This window comes from Pelophylax lessonae (genome assembly GCF_965119305.1).
Source record: "Pelophylax lessonae genome assembly, chromosome: 13".
NCBI classification, from domain to species: Eukaryota; Metazoa; Chordata; class Amphibia; order Anura; family Ranidae; genus Pelophylax; species Pelophylax lessonae.
The window spans coordinates 158,545,111-158,561,800 of NC_138780.1; the positions used below are offsets into that span (position 1 = coordinate 158,545,111).

Sequence of the window (16,690 nt, forward strand, 5' to 3'; positions counted from 1 at the left end):
ATGCCTCTTTTTCATAGTTCGTTTGCACCTGGCATGGTAAGCCCCGTCATTCGGGGAATTTAGGAGCCTATGATGAGGTGTCAGCACCTCCAGCTATCCATTTCCATCGGAGAGCAAAGACTCCCCAGTATTGTGTCGTTGGCCAGCGTGACACGACCGGACGGCCTCAAGGGATGTGCACTTGCCTCGAGCGTGTGCACCTCTGACGGCCGACGTCACAGGCCGGCCACGCAGCGCCCTAGTGCGCATGCACGGCGCATATAAAAAGGCCGGGGAACGCTCTCAGTTCGCAGTCCGGCTCCAGCAGTAGGAGAGGACACAAGGACTGTGAGAAGCGCTGCACCCAGCGAACCACGCTTCTCCCAGCGAACCACCAGCCTCCACCCAAAAGTGAGTGTTTAAGCAAACTTTGGCGACCAGCCCTTACAGATCAAAAAGCTTTTCCTTTCCGCATATATGCCCTATGAGAACGAATGTCTTTGTCAAAACCATACTTCTTTACCTATCTCATCTCCATCAGACAGCAACGCCCCATCTGCAGTTCTCTTACATTTTTCTATTTCCTCTTCTTTAAAGGGAAATCTACTTTTCCAGGATCCTGGTCTGGTCAACCTATTTTCTGGCCGTTGCCATTGTTGGAGGATTAACACTGTTAGGGATTGGTGGACAGGTATAGCTCTAGAAGGAATCTTCCCTAGTCCTTTATAGAGCCTATCCTGGGCTGAGGTCTCTTTAGGCAGATCGGGTATCTCTTCAGAGGCATACACTGCCTGAAGGAGTCCCTGCAAGTTATCTAAGCCAAACAGATTCCTGGATGGTTCTGCCTTACCAGGTTCCTCTGAGTCCATGTCTCCTTCTGAACTGGATTGGGAGTCTGAGCGGTTTTCCTCTGCTGACACTCTACTTGTGGGCTGAGCTAAAGGCAGATTTTGAGATGAGGGAAGTAGACCCGAGGGTCCTGCCCTAGATAGACCGCTTTCCTGTGAAGAGGTACCCTCATCAACAGGAGGTTCCCTGGGCTCTGCAGCTGGTGGGGTTCCCAATGAAGAGCGTACTGTACTGACTGAATAGTAGCCAGCATTTCCTCTTGAAGCGTTTTTAACAAAATCCTTCATGAAGGATGAGGATTCTTTTCCTGCTAATTTGTAGATACATTTATAGCAGAAGGGATTGGAAGGGGAACTAGGAAACTTGTCAGCAAAATTAACATACTTCTTAGAGGCAACGGAACCTGATAAGGCTGGTGTATTAGTAGAGATTTCTTGGGAACCGCTCTGGAACTCTGGAAGACAGGATACAACATCAATAAGTATCACTCTTCCTAACTACATGCATCAAGACCCTAGAAAGGACACTTAGTAAGTCCGACTAAGGCCAGGGAGAAGGGATTTTTTAACCAGGCATTCTATGTCATTAAACAGCAGACGTAGAAAGAAGGCACCATCAAGGATAAATTGCAGCACTTACCCGGTTCCGACCTGGGTTTTGCTGCCGTCAGGCCCAGCCCTTCCTCCTTCCCTGGAGGGTGAGACGTGGAGGGCTTCATCTCCCTTGCAGCTGTCCGTGCTCCTGTAGCCTGGGAGTCTGCTATACCGCTTGCTATTGGTTCCGGCGTCTCCTCCACCTTCCTCTTCCGCATCGTGCGGCAGCGTCTGACGTCACCGGAAGTTCTGGTCTTGAGAACGAAGCTTGAGACGCCAGTCCGGCGAGCTTTTAAAAAAAAAGGTTCCTGTGGAGGAGAGCTGCTGACGCCGGAGCGAAAAACTAGAGGGACACACCGGGTGACCGACGGTTTGCTATCCTGGGGCGACCTGGGAGAACCCTGGGGAGGCAGCAGGTAGAGCTCAGCACTCACGGCAGTGTGCTGAACGTGGCTCACAGGGGGACCATCTGACTTCTAAAGTCTGCAGGTCAGTGAAAACAACAAATGTTTCGTAGCAAGAAACACAATCTAAACTGAGGGGCAGAGGGAAGGGTGGGGCCTTTTAACAAACTGTAATTGATTGTTTTTCCGGTAGGAGGAGCCTATCATCTCTCATGTTGGGGCCGTCCTGGCAGGCGAGGAGAGAAAACCAAATCTAAATTAGAGAGAGTCAACACCGGTTAGTACACCGGTCTTTTCTTCCGAGCCTTCCAGGACGGCCCAACAGTGAGAGATGATAGGCTCCTACCGGAAAAACAATCAATTAAGATTAGTTAAAAGGCCCCACCCTTCCCTCGGGCCCTCGGTTGTAATAAACTATCTTCCACAACCATTTCCGAGGGAAGTGTTCTAATAATTCTATAGGTACTTACCACCTACATTTATCCATATTATTATACACCCTTTTAACAAGGGCGGGTAGGCGGGCCGTCCTGGAAGGCTCGGAAGAAAAGACCGTTACCGGTGTACTAACGGTAGTTTTTTCTCTCCTCGTCTTCCAGGACGGCCCAACAGTGAGAGGATAATATAGAGATCCTTTTTGCCTACCTTAGGGTGGGACCACTGCCTGTAAGACCTTTCGGCCAAAGGCTAGGTCTTGTTGAGACAGTATGTCGACACGATAATGCTTCAGAAAGGTGTCGTGACTAGACCAGGTGGCTGCAGTGCGGATTTGTTCCCATGATGCTCCTGCCTTTTCAGCCCAGGATGTAGCAATGGCTCTTGTAGAGTGCGCTTTCACCTTAGTTGGAGCAGGAACACCTGATAACTCATAAGAAGTGGTAACTCCTTGCCTAATCCACCTAGCTACTGAAGGCTTAGAATCCTGCAAGGCTTTCTAGGTCCAGAATGAAGGACTAAAAGGCGATTTCATCTCCTGAAGGTCTTTGTTCTTTCTAGATAAGTGAGAAGAGCTCTTCTTACATCAATACAGTGGAATTTCCATTCTCTTATTTTTTGGTTTGTCACAAAAAGATGGTAGAATTATCTCCTGCGTCCTATGGAACGAGGATGCTACCTTAGATAGATACAAGGGATCTGGCTTTAGCACGATCCTATCTGGGAAGATCAACATAAACGGTTCTTTAATGGAAAGAGCCTGTAGATCACCTATTCTTCTAGCTGTAGTGATGGCTAGCAGGAAAGCTACTTTTAAAGACAAAAAATTTAATGAGATTTCCTTTAAAGGTTCAAAAGTGTCCTTAGATAACACCTCTAGGATCCTGTTCAGGTCCCAAGGAGGGAACCTGTCTTTAGTAATAGGGGTAACCCTTTGCCTAGCCAACAAAAATCTTTTAACGGCTCTTTTGCCAGACTGGAGTCCAAGAAAACCTAAAGAGCCGCTATCTGTACCTTAAGGGTGTTCACCGCCACACCCTTATCTACTCCATCTTGCAAAAATTCCAGAATCATGGGAGTAGAGGTAGAAGAAAAGTAATTTTGCTTCCTCCAGGCACAGAATTTTTTCCATACTTTCAAATAAAATTTTTCTAGTGACTGATTTCTGCTCAGTAAGAGAGTATCTACCACTATCTGAGCATCCCTTTGCTCTAAGCAATTGGCGTTCATTAACCAGGCTGTCAGCTGGAAAAAACCTGGGTTCTGACACTGTACTGGTCCCTGAGAAAGAAGGTCTGGGGAGACTGGGAGATGCCAAGGACAGGCTATGGACATGGCTTTCAGGATTGGGAACCATGGCCTTTTGGGCCACCAGGGAGCGATCAGAATTAAATTCAGATCCTGCGTTCTGCTCAACTTCTGGAGCACTCTGGGAATTAGCATCAGAGGTGGAAAGGCGTAGGCCAGATTGAACTTCCAGGGGTGGGCTAAGGCATCCAGCCTGACCCTTTCTTTGGACCTGGTTAGGGAGAAGAAGTTCTTCACCTTTTTGTTCAGAGCTGAGGCAAAAAGGTTTATCTCCGATTGCCCAAACCTCTCTACTACCGACTGGAAGACTTTGGGATTCAGTTCCCATTCCCCTTCTTTGATGCTGTAGCGGCTGAGAAAAACCGCCTGCAGGTTGTCCTTTCCCCTGATGTGGACAACTGCTAATGGGATTACCCTGCCTTCGGTCCATCCCAAGATGTCTTGGGTTAGGGTAAGAAGAGATCTCGATCTGGTCCCTCCTTGTCGGTTCAGGTAGGCCACAGGTGTTGTCTAATATCAGAACCTCTCTGTCCCATGAGTTTCCGAAAGGCTTTTAGGGCTTTTCCTACTGCCTTCAGTTCTCTGAAGTTGGATGAGGCTTGGGCTGTTCGTTTGCCCCATATTTCCTGGGTTTGTGCCCCCTCTAGGTGGGCTCCCCAGCCTCTGGCACTGGCGTCTGTGGTAATCTTAGCGTGTCCCACTGACCCCATGGCCTGCCTTTCGCTAGGTTGTTTGGATTGGTCCACCATTCCAGGGAGGTTTGGACCAGTGGAGTGAGGACAACCATTTTGTCTAGCAAATCTATTGTTCTGTCCCAAGAGGACAGATAGAAGAACAGCAGTTCTCTTGCATGCAGCTGTGCCCACACAATGGCTGGGATACTGGCTGACATAAGGCCTAAGACTTTTAATACTTTTCTCCTGGGGCAGGATTGAGCATTTTTCAAGTCTAAGACTGCCGAAACAATTTGTTCCCTCTTCTCTTTGGGAAGAAAGAGTTTCTGTGACACCCAGTCCACCTGAAATCCAAGGAAGGAATGTACCTGTGTTGGCACCAGGGACGGTTTTTCCCAATTTATAAGCCATCCTAACTATTGCAGGCAGGTTATTACTTGCTGGGTGTCTGTCTTTAGTTGGGCCTCTCTTTTTGAAAAAACCAGCAGGTCGTCCAGGTAAGGGATTAGAGCTATCCCTTGGTCGTGTATCCAATCCACTGCCTCCGCTAGGATCTTGGAAAGATTCTTGGACTGGAGGTTAGTCCGAACGGTAGTGCCCTGAACTGCCAGTGAGAAGTTCCTTCCTCTGTCACTATTGCAAACCTCAGAAACAGCTCATGATCCTGGTGAATAGGAACATGCAGGTACGCATCTTTGAGGTCCAGGGTGATCATGAACACATCTTTCAGTAGGTTTTTTTTCTTACTGAGTAGATGGTCTCCATAGTGAATTTTCTGTATAGAAGGGACTTGTTGAGGATTCTCAAGTTTATTATCAGGCGATGCTTCCCTGAGGGTTTTGGGACCACAAACACATGGGAGTAAAACCAATGGAACAACTGCTCCTTTGGTACTGGGATGGTTACCAGTTGTTCCGCCAGTTCCTGAATCCCTAATAGTAGGGCTTGTCCTTTTTGAGTTCCCTTGGGAACATGTGTAAGGGTTACTGTTGGAGGGGGTATTGATGCAAATTCCAGTCTATAGCCTTCTTTTATGGTGCTGTGGATATATGGGGAGACTTATCTCTTCCCAGCTGGAAAGAAATTGACTCAGTCTGCCCCCTACTTTGACTTTAAAGTCATTTTTTATGCTTTGCAGCAGAGGTGGAAGGAAAGGACGCACCGTTTCTTGATCTTTCGTTTCGAAAATTCCAGCTCTTTGAAGGCTCCCCTTTCCTTCTTAGCTGTTTATTATCCCTGGGGCCACAAAAAAATTTTCCGCTAGCCTCTCTAGGCTTTGTGGGAAATTTCTTCCCTTTTTCTGAGGATCTGGAAAGGACATCGTCCAAACCTGAACCAAACAGAAGGGTCCCCTCAAATGGAAGACCACAAAGCTTGGTCTTGGATGTGAGGTCACCTTCCCACTCCTTAACCACTTTACCACCGGAGGATTTTGCTGTCTTACGTCTGGGCCACTTTTTGCGATTCGGCACTGTGCGACTTTAACCTCCCTGGCGGTATGATTCTTTTGGATTTTAGGTGCTGAAAGCGGTACCATTATTTTGCATGTAATTCTTGTGAATGAGCAGCCCAAACCAACTGTATACATTTATATATATATATATATATATAATATGTATACAGTTGGTTTGGGCTGCTCATTCACAAGAATTATGTATATATATATATATATATATATATATATATATATATATATAAATTTACATAAAAAGTACAGTAAAACTGCAGGAAAGAACACTGGGGGGCAATGTAATGTGAATTATTTTTATTTTGAATTGTATCAGTGTGTTTGGTGTGTTTTACATTCGAATTTGCCGCCGGTTCCACCCACCGGCGGACGTCTAGTCGCCGGAAAGGGAAGCCGGGGCTCGCAGACGATCGAGAGAGAGCTCCGCCACCGCATACCGCTCGCAGTCTTCGCTGGATCCCGGAGAAAAGGTAAGTAAAACCTCTTCCAGCATCCAATGATCTTCCTAGCGCTACCCCGAGTGTGACTCGGGGTTACCGCTTTTGGCTCTAAAATCTTACCCCGAGTCACACTCGGGAATACCGCTAGGAAGGTTAACTGACAATTGCGCGGTCGTGCGACACTGTACCCAAATAAAATTGACGTCCTTTTTTTCCCCACAGAGCTTTCTTTTGGTGGTATTTGATCACCTGTGCGATTTTTACTTTTTGCGATAAACAAAAAAAGAGCGTAAATTTTGAAAAAACAACATTTTTCACCTTTTTATATATGAAATTCCCCCACCAAAAAAAAATGTAAAAATCAAATTTTTTTTAAAATTTTTGGCCAATTTGTTTTCTGCTACCTATGTTTGGTTAAAAAAAAAAATCGCAATAAGCGTATTTTGATTGGTTTGCGCAAAAGTAATTGCATTAACTAAGGGAAAGATTTGTGTCATTTTTGGCGCTTTTTTTTTTTTTTTTACGAGTAATGGCGGCGATCTGCGATTTTTTTTGAGGGACTGCGACATTGCGGCGGACAGATCGGACCCCTGACTGACATTTTTGACACTTTTGGGGGTACCAGTGACATTACTGCAGTAATCAGTGCTATAAATATGCACTGTTACTGTAAAAATGATACTGGCAGTGAAGGTGTTAATTTTATTGGAGAGGGAGGGGTTAATGTATGCCTGGTGCTTATTGACGTGTGGGGGGGAGAGGTGACTGTGTGACAAGGACAGATCCAGGGTTCAGCTATGCTGAACCCTGCAATCTGACCCTGCCTGTCACTTAGGAGATCCGCCCGCTTGTGTTTACACAAGCGGGCAGATCTCCACACTCGATTCCCCGACGATCGAGGAAGAGCAGTGGCGATAGCCGCTGCTCCTCCCCTGGCCCGACTTCCGCTGTGACTGAATACAGCGGGAGCGAGCCTCTGGCGGCGCGCGCGGCCCCTAGAAGGTTTAGGGTCTATGTCGTCAGACCTACAAGAGCCACTTTGCCGCAGTACAGCTCTAGTGAGCAGTCGGCAAGTGGTTAAGCCAAATAGCTCTTCTGGCTGTGTTCAGGAGGGCTCCTGTTTTGGCAGATGCTTCTACTGTTTTTAGTGCGGCGTCTGCCAGGTAGGCCACTGCCTTATCACCGACAGGGAGTCCTGGATTTCTTGGGGTTTTGTCTGAGACAGGTTTTTACTGAGTCTATGCACCCAGAAAAAAGCATTTCTAGCAACGTAGGAGGCTGTTAGACCTGAAGCCATAGTAGCTGCATTGGCATCCCAGGCTTTTCCCAGTAAATTTTCTGTTTTTCGGCTCATGGCATCCTTGATGCTACCAGCATCTAGAAAGGAGAGATCTGATTTTCTAGAAACTTGTGCCAGGGGTGCATCCAGTTTTGGTCTTTTTAGGAATGTGCCTGTATCCTCCTCCTTAAAAGGGGAATCTCCTCTTCCAAGAGCTCCCTTTATTTAACCTGTTCTCAGGTAACTGTCATTGTTGAAGAATCAGTCTTCAGTGAATGGTGAATATGAAAAACTCTAGAGGGACTCTTCCCTATCCCTTTGTAGAGTTTATCTTGTGCCGTGGTTTCTCTAGGCAAATCAGGTATCTCTAATGAGGCATAGAAGCCTGAAGGAGAGCCTGCATATTTTCTAACCCAAAAAGGTTGCTGACTCTGCCTCGACTGGGGCATCTGAGTCCTTGTCCCCTTCAGCCTCTGAGCAGGATGGGAAATCTGAGCGGCTCTCCTCTGGAGATAATCCTTCTGTCCTGACCCGAGTTGGGGGAAGATTTACTGTAGTTGGTGTAGTACCTGACGGTCCTGCTCTAGACAGAGCTTTCTTGGGAAAAAGTCCCTTCCATTGAAGAGGGATCTATAGGGTCCACTCTATTAGCACCTAGAGTGGACCTGTCATAGTGGGCAGCATTTCCTCCTGCATTGTCTTAAAGTCTTTCATCATTCCTGAAGTTTCCATTGCTGTCATTCTATAAAGGCATTTATAGCAGAAGGCCTTAGTGTGGGAGCTGGGCAACTTATCGGAGCAATTACCACACTTCTTTTGAACAACATGGCCTAACAATGCTGGTGTAGAGACAGAGGTTTCCTTTGGACCGCTTAAGGACTCTGGAAGACAGGATACAATATAGTATAAGTATCACCCTTCCTATAATAAATTATGACATGAGGACCATAGAAAGAACATGGTGGGTTCAACGAAGGTCAGGGAAATGCTACAACTTCCAGGTATTTTTTATGTCGGTAACCAGCATTCTTTAAAAATGCATAGACCCAATGAAGGATACAAATTCAGCACTTACCCTGTTGAGACCCGGGTTTGGCTGCCAACACCTGGAGCTGCCTCTCCTCCTCCTTAACCGGAGGATTCTGCTTTGCTGCTCGTAAGCGGCTCCGGCGTCTCCTCCACATTCTTTCCTTCCTATGTAGCGCGTGTATGACGTTGCGCCGGAAGATCCAGTTTTTAAGATGAGGCTTGAAGCGCCCGTCCAGCGGGAAATTAAAAAACCTTCGGTGGAAGAGAGCTGCTGGCGCCAGATTGCAAGACCTGGAAACATCCCGCAGGTGACTGAGGGCTTGCACCACATTGGGCGACCAGTGAGAAGCCTGGATGGGGCAGCAGGTAAAGCTCTGCTCGTGGGGTCCCCCAGGGGGAACCCGTGGCCTTCCGCTGAACCTGGCTCACAGGGTTACCTTTCGATTCCAATAGTCTGCAGGTTAGTACATAACACACGTTTCTTGTAGTAAGAAAGACAATCTAAACTGAGGGCTGAGGGAAGGGTGGGGCCTTTTAAATAATCTAAATTGATTGTGTTTCCAGTAGGAGGAGCCTATCATCTCTCACTGTTCGGCTGTCCTGGAAGACGAGAAGAGAAATTCAGTATATTAGATATTTTTTCAAAGACAAAGTTGAAAATGTAATTTTTTCTCAAAATTTTTGCTCTTGTTTTATTAATATAGCAAAAAATAAAATGTGCAGAGGTGATCAAATACCTCCAAAAGAAAGCTCTGTTTGTGGTGAAAAAAAGGTTGCAAATTTCGTTTGGGTACAGAATGGCATGAACGCGCAATTGTCAAAGTCACGCAGTGCCAAATTGAAAAAAAGGGCATGGTTATTGAGCAGCCAAATCCTCCGGGGCTTAAGTGGTTAAGGTTTTTCTTTTCTGTGGCAGGACTGGTGAGTCCATTTTCAATATTTACACAGCAAACTGCTATAAGCAAGAATCCAATCTTTACTCTTCATGGTGAGCATGGTCTTAAAGACCACCAAGGACTGGGTCCCCTATATAGAGCACCCTTCACGCAGCAATTTGGGGTTTGGTATTCAAAGGGTCCGGATCCCAGGGTCCAGCGCCTAAAAATGACAGCGTTACAGGCAAAACCTCGTATCTGCTTCCCGAGGCTGGGGTACAATCTTTTTAGTCCATTGACTGTTTTAGATGTTTTTCGATAGCTAACCCCTTAGATTCAATGATCTTTGATTGGGGTATGATAGCATAATCTTCTTTCTTCTTAATGAAACATAATAAACATGTGGAGCATCTTTGAAACCTAATAAACATGTGGAGCACCTCTTCACAGCAACCTTCACCTTTTAGACACTGGCGAAAAAATGGAGGTACTTCCTGTGTGGGAGGGGTTATATAGGGGGTTGTGGAGGCAACATGTAGTTTTACGTGTGCTTCTGGATAATTGAACTAACCACACCTGGTCTGGAATGCAAAGTGCACAGCAGAACATTCCTGACAAGGAGTCATAAATGGGAATTCTTATTCTCACAGGATGTTCTCGCATAAACCTCCTATTGTGAGGTGTGGGTGCAGAGGAGCCTCAGATAAGATCTCCTGGGGAGGTTATTCCAACATCAAAGGCCAGAGGTGATAAAGATGACCCAGGTCAAAAACAATTATTCGTGGACAGATGGCGGCCCCTAGTGGAAGAATATAACATGCTTTTGGGAAAGAGGAGATATTTCCTGTTGAGAAGGAAGGGGGCATCTTATGAACTGTCATTGGACAAGAAGACAGTGGGTGTTTATGTGTGGGTGGTATCTGAGTGGGCTTTAAATGCGGATTGCAAGATAGAATCTGTCTCTTAACTCTTGGCTGGTGGCTCTTGGCTGTGGGCCATCATGGCTCTTGTGCTATCTCTTTCTCCTTCCTGTGTGCTTGAGACCAGCTGAAAGTTATCGAATCCCGAGAACGAATATGTAACGTATTATCTGTAATTGTTTTGTCTAATATGCTCTGTAATATTCCTTTAGTGTTTTAGGTTAGCATTTCTACTTTCTTTATAATAAATTAGATCCTTGTTTATTTAAGCAGTGTGTTTATTTTTATAGCTAGCATTGTTAGTATACCTTCCATTAGCCTTATCAGAGCTTTGATAGACTATTATAGGAATAGAAAATAGAATACATCTTTGTAATAAATAGGGGAGGTACAAAACCACCTCACATTTATTTCAGGGTCATCAATTCTGATTAGCTGCCAGTGTCCTTCACCTATAGGTGGCCTATATAACCCATATGTTATGATTTATGGCTCTGTGTCCCGTAATGTACGAAAAGAAAAGGTTTTTTCTTTTTTCCTGTTTCAATGTTGGATGTTACAGCTCTTTTGGGGAGAAAGATGGCCACCAAGTTGGATGGGGCTTTTAAACAAGGAGACGGGGGGGGGCTCAGAAGTAGAGTGAGGAGGGAGGGAGTATTAGAGCCAGCAGCGACAGTAGTTCCATAACGTCAATTAGGGGGTCTGTGCGGGAAAACCTCAGACCAAACAGGAATAACAATAACCATCATTCACTATCAACTTCCACAAAACTAGGATGGGTATATGCAAATGCCAGGAGCCTAGCTAATAAAATAGAGGAGATAGAAATGTTAGTACATGAGGACATAGACCTTGTGGGAATAACGGAAACTTGGTTCGACCACTCACATGACTGGCTGGCCAATATCCAAGGGTATTAGATGTACCGGAAGGACAGGGTAGGAAAAAGAGGGGGATGGGTATGTCTCTATGTCAAGAAAGATGTAAGGGTGATAGAGAGGAGTGATATTATGGAAGGGATGAGTATGGAGTTAGAATCCATTTGGGTAGAACTCTATAGGGAAGAAGAAAAGGGAAAAGTAATTGTGGGGGTTTGCTATAGGCCACCCAACCAAAGGGAGGAGGTAGAGCTGGAATTTATATCACTGTTGGGTAAAGTGGCAAAATTGGGATCAGTCATCATATTGGGGGACTTCAATTATCCCGACATTGACTGAGAAGAGGGGACTGCTCACTCACAGAAAGCCCGTCTATTTACGGAAACCTTACAGAACAACTATATGTCTCAGTTGGTGGATTCTCCTACTAGAGAAAATGCAGTCCTGGATCTATTGATCACTAATGACCCAGACCTAATCTCGGAGGTAGGAGTCCAGAACAACCTGGGCTCTAGCGATCACAGGATGATCACATTTAGCGTAAATAACAATACAACAAGGCAAGTGGGGAACATAAAAACCCTAAACTTTAGAAGGGCAAACTTTCCCAAACTGTGCTCAATGATGGAAAGGGTAAACTGGGACCAAACCCTGGGAACAATGACCACGGAGGAAAAATGGGAATGCTTTAGGAACATATTAAACAAATGCATCTCGCAGTGCATTCCTATGGGAAATAAATTTAGAAGAGACAAAGCCAAACCTGGCTGGCTAACCCGTAACGTTTAAACGTATTAGGGGGAAGAAAAAATGGCCTTCAAGAAATATAAACCAGAGGGCACAATATCGGCTTTCGAGCATAACAAGGAGGCAAATAAGAAAAGTAAATACGAAATCAAAATGGCTAAAATCAACTTTGAGAGACAAATAGCGGAGCATAGAAAAATGGACCCAAAGAAATTCTTTAAATATATCAACAGCAAAAAAAACTAGGGCAGAGCATATTGCACACATGATTAATGATGATGGGAGGATGGTTACAGAGGACACTGAAAAAGCAACCGTGCTGAACACTATTTTCTCCTCAGTCTTTACACAGGAAAAGGAGGGGTACACTGACCATGACTGTATGGTTAGTAGTAATACAAAGGACATGCCGTTATGGCTAACAGAGGGTGAAATCAGGGAAAGGCTGGATAAAATTAACACAAATTACAAGGCCCGGATGGCGTACATCCGAGAGTACTCAAAGAACTTAGTAAAACTATATCTAGACCACTATTCCTGATCTTTGCTGACAGAATTATGTCAGGATATGTACCAGGGGATTGGAGGAAAGCTAACGTGATACGGATATTCAAAAAAGGGCAGAGGCATGTCCCGGGAAATTATAGGCCTGTTAGTCTGACATCGATAGTATGTAAACTTCTGGAGGGGATGATATCGTAGAGTTTGCTAAAGACAACATCAGCAGCAGTAATCAGTACGGGTTTACAAATGGGCGTTTTTGTCAAACAAATCTCTTAACATTCTACGAGGAGGTGAGCTGTGAGCTAGATAGGGGGTGGATGTGGTGTACCTGGATTTCGCTAAGGCGTTTGATACAGTTGCCCACAAGCGCTTAAATTTATAAAATAAGGTCTGCAGGCATCGACCGCAAGGTTTCCTCTTGGATACGAACTGGCTAAAAGGGCGTGTCCAAAGGGTGGTAATAAATAGCGCATACTCAGACTGGTTTGAGGTGGTAAGTGGGGTCCCCCAAGGCTCAGTTCTGGGAGCAACCTTGTTCAATTTATTCATAAACAGCATTGAGGACGAGATCAGTAGTTCTATATCAGTTTTTGCAGATGACACAAAATTGGGCAAGGCAATAACTGCACGGCATGAAGCCGATATCCTACAGAATGATCTGGAATAAATAACGGAGTGGGCAACGACATGGCAAACGAGGTTTAATGTGGAGAAGTGTAAGGTTTTGCACTTGGGGACTAAAAACATAAAAGCACAATACACTTTAGGGGGGGAACTTTTCGGGGAATCAAAAATGAAGAAAGATCTGGGAGTCTTGGTAGGAGGATAGACTAAGCAATAGCATGCATTGTCAAGTGGCAGCTGCCAAAGCCGGCAGACTATTAGCATGCATAAAGAAAAGGATGTATTCCAGAGATAAAACTATAATCCTTCCACTTTATAAAACTCTGGTCCGAAAACATCTGGAGTATTCTGTCCAGTTCTGGTCGCCAGTCCTCAGCAGGGATGTGTTGGAGCTGGAGAGAGTCCAGAGAAGGCCAACTAAACTAATTAGGGGATTGGAGGACCTTAATTATGAAGAGCGTCTGCAATCGCTTGATTTATTCTCCCTGGAGTAGACGCCTGAGAGGGGACATGATAGCAATTTATAAATATCTCAATGGTGATCTCAGCATAGAAAAAAAAGCTATTCAGTCAAAAGGATTGCATGAGGACTCGATGGCATACAATGCGATTAGAGGAGACGTGTTTTAACCTCAGGCAACTAGGGTGTTCTTTACTGTTAGGGCTACAAGATTGTGGAATTCTCTAGCACAAGAGATGGTTTCTGTGGGAAGTATGGTGGCTTTCAAAAGATTCTTGGACCTACATCTCAAGGATCAGAACATTCAGGGGTATGAGAGATGATTACGGCAACACACACCTACACAGGTTGAACTAGATAGACTATTGTCTTTATTCAATCTCACCTACTATGTAACTATGTAATGTGGAATTTGTTTATTATATCCATTGGGTCTTTTCACATTGGGCTATGATTTATATCTTTCTTGTTGCCCTTATGTAGGCATATGCAACTTCTAACCTCTGAGGGTTTGCATTAAACCTGGTTTGGGGCCCACACAATTTTGCTGTGGGGTGTTGAATGGTGCATCCATCTGTTCAGAAGCAAGCACTAAGCATATGGGATGTTCAACCTATAATCTATGAATGTTCTGTTTACTACCACCTTACAACTTCCAAGTGGCCTGCCCCGCCCTCTTACCCTGGTCAACCTGCTTTATAGGGTTAGTGTGTGTGTATATATTACGGATTTGTAATACTGTATAGGCCCAAATTTCCCACCATCTATACTAATTAAGCAGATTTTGATATTCTGTCAGCTTATTTCAGTTTTATCTGTATTAACTTATCTCAGGTCTCTTCCTTACTGGAATCATCCTACTAGTTTTGGTATCCTATTACTCTCTAAACCTCTAGTTAACTAGATAATTATTGTTCCAGCTTGACACTGGTACGCAGTTTTATTTTGTTTTTTTACAAATATATATATATATATATATATATATATATATATATATACACACACTCTTTCTGGGCTACCAGACTGTTGGTTGTATTATGGTGCATAATAACCTATAGAGACCAGTCTTTACCTATACATTATAGACCTTTGTTATATACGTGTAATCATCGGGCTCGTTATATATTATATATGATATATATTTACACACCCTTATTGATGTGCATTTTAATACTTTGATGCCCCCAGCTCTCGCCGGTGATGCAGTCCATCCATCGCCCCTGTGGCCCCTTTTGGGGGACCTGATCTCAGATGTCGCGGGCCCCATGATGTCCTGACTCCATGTGCAACTATTATGCATGATAAATCATTGGATATTATTGGATCCTGTTAAATATTTTGATAATCAAAATGTTATTTTGCTGTTATCCTTATATGGTTATTAATATGTATATTCATTGTTTGATCTTTGATCATTTAGAGAACTCTACATATAAATCCTATTCCAACCCCTGAAGAAGCGTTTTTACCAAGAAACACGATGGGTATATTGGTACTCATCATCAGTTACATCATACGGTGATTCCTTTGAACTGTTTGATAAGCAGCCTCTCACCAGGGATTTTTTTATGTATTCAAACGTGTAATCTGATATATAATGACCTGCGATCTACGACAACCCCAACTAGTGTCATATGTTTTTTGTTGTTTTATGAAGCCTACATTCGCTCATGTGTCCCTATTAGGGAATTTTGTATTTTTAATATGTATTCAATAAAACTTTTTTGGTTTTATATATTTTTCTATGAGCCTTTTATGCAGTACCGTGAGTGTCTCCCTTTGCCTCCCCCGCTAATTTAGTATATTCTATAAATAATCGATTGGGACGTAGGTACTATCTATATTCTGATACAATTGCAGCACATACCAATTGTGTATTTTAACCATGAATTACCTTTCTGTAACCAATAACTGGAGCCGTGAAAACCATGCTCTGTTCATCTAGAGTGATGCTTGAATGCAGGGGATAAACATGTAACCTAGAATCAAAGGAAGCAATCCAAGTTACTTTGAACATGGCTAACACTTCAAACATTCCATATCCCCTGCAATAAAAGTCTAAAAAAAGATATGATTGAGCATCTGAATGTGAAGGGCATAACATGTGCATGCTTATATGGAATGGTAGCTGTAGGCAACAGAAAATCAGGGCAGAGAACAAATATCTAACTGTCCTATGCAATTCGCAATCTACATTTGGATCAGTGACAGCAAATGACACTGATGCTGGGGAAAAAAATCAATGTACCTTTTCTGAAACATGCTTGTGAAAAGTTCATGCATATAGTTGATTTCAAATATGCCTGTAAAAATACAAAACAATGTCAAAGCATTTACATTTTCTTTTATACTAAAATAAATAAATAATCTCCAGTAAAAGAACAGCTACAGCATGGGTGTGAACCTTTATTGTCTGGTACATAAATAAAACAAAATTAGACAAATTGAATCGATTCCATATAATCCAAACAAAGTAAAAATGAAGGATTACAAATTTAAGCTCCAGAGCTGCTGCTCTATGCATCCATAAGACACAATACTTACACAGTACATACATTTGATTGACCCCACCTCCCCACTGGCTCATTGAATGTGATTGACATCAGTGGGCGCCAATGGGCTCTTCCTGCTGTCTCAGCCAAAAAGCAGGGGGAGTCCAAGGACAGCCGAGGCTGTGGGGGGGGGGGGGGGGGGGGGGAGAACCACACATACTTTTTTACCTTCATGCATAAAAAAAACCTTCAGCCTGTGGAACCACTTTAAGTACCTACATTTGACTCGTTACCAACCTATTGCAATGTCCTGTACAGCAAAACTCAAGAGTTTGACAAGAGAGCAGAGAGAAAGATAAGATCTAAAGTCGTCTCGTTCCCATTTTACCATCGCAGAGGACAATATCGGTAAGCATTACAGGTATTTTACATGGCAAATAATGGGATTTTTGTACTTACCGTAAAATCCATTTCTGAATTCGAAAGAGAGATCGCTTCATAATTAATAACTACTTGGTTATATTGCCTCCTCCAGGAGTAGGACAAAGCAGAACAAAAAAACCAGGCTACGCCCATGGGTCGCCCTCAGCTGGTATATAACCCCTCTCTCTGCTCTATTTAATCAGTTTAGTATCAAGCAGTATTAGAAGTTATCAGAACTCCATAGAGGGGCAGGTGCTGTGTCCGTCAAACTCAGAGAAACAGATTTTACAATAAGTAAAAAAAACTGAA

The 16,690-nt window shown here is 44.0% G+C and overlaps 1 protein-coding gene across 1 annotated transcript in view; it reads right to left on the minus strand.

Annotated features, from left to right (window-relative positions):
• The window catches only part of TDRD9 (tudor domain containing 9), a 789,496-nt gene that overhangs the window by 438,882 nt on the left and 333,924 nt on the right, over positions 1 to 16,690 (minus strand). The window contains exons 8-9 of the mRNA XM_082275596.1: positions 15,715 to 15,769; positions 15,361 to 15,445 (exon numbers count right to left, since the gene is read on the minus strand). Coding sequence (XP_082131722.1) covers positions 15,361 to 15,445; positions 15,715 to 15,769 — 140 coding nt within the window. The remainder of the gene's footprint in view (positions 1 to 15,360; positions 15,446 to 15,714; positions 15,770 to 16,690) is intronic.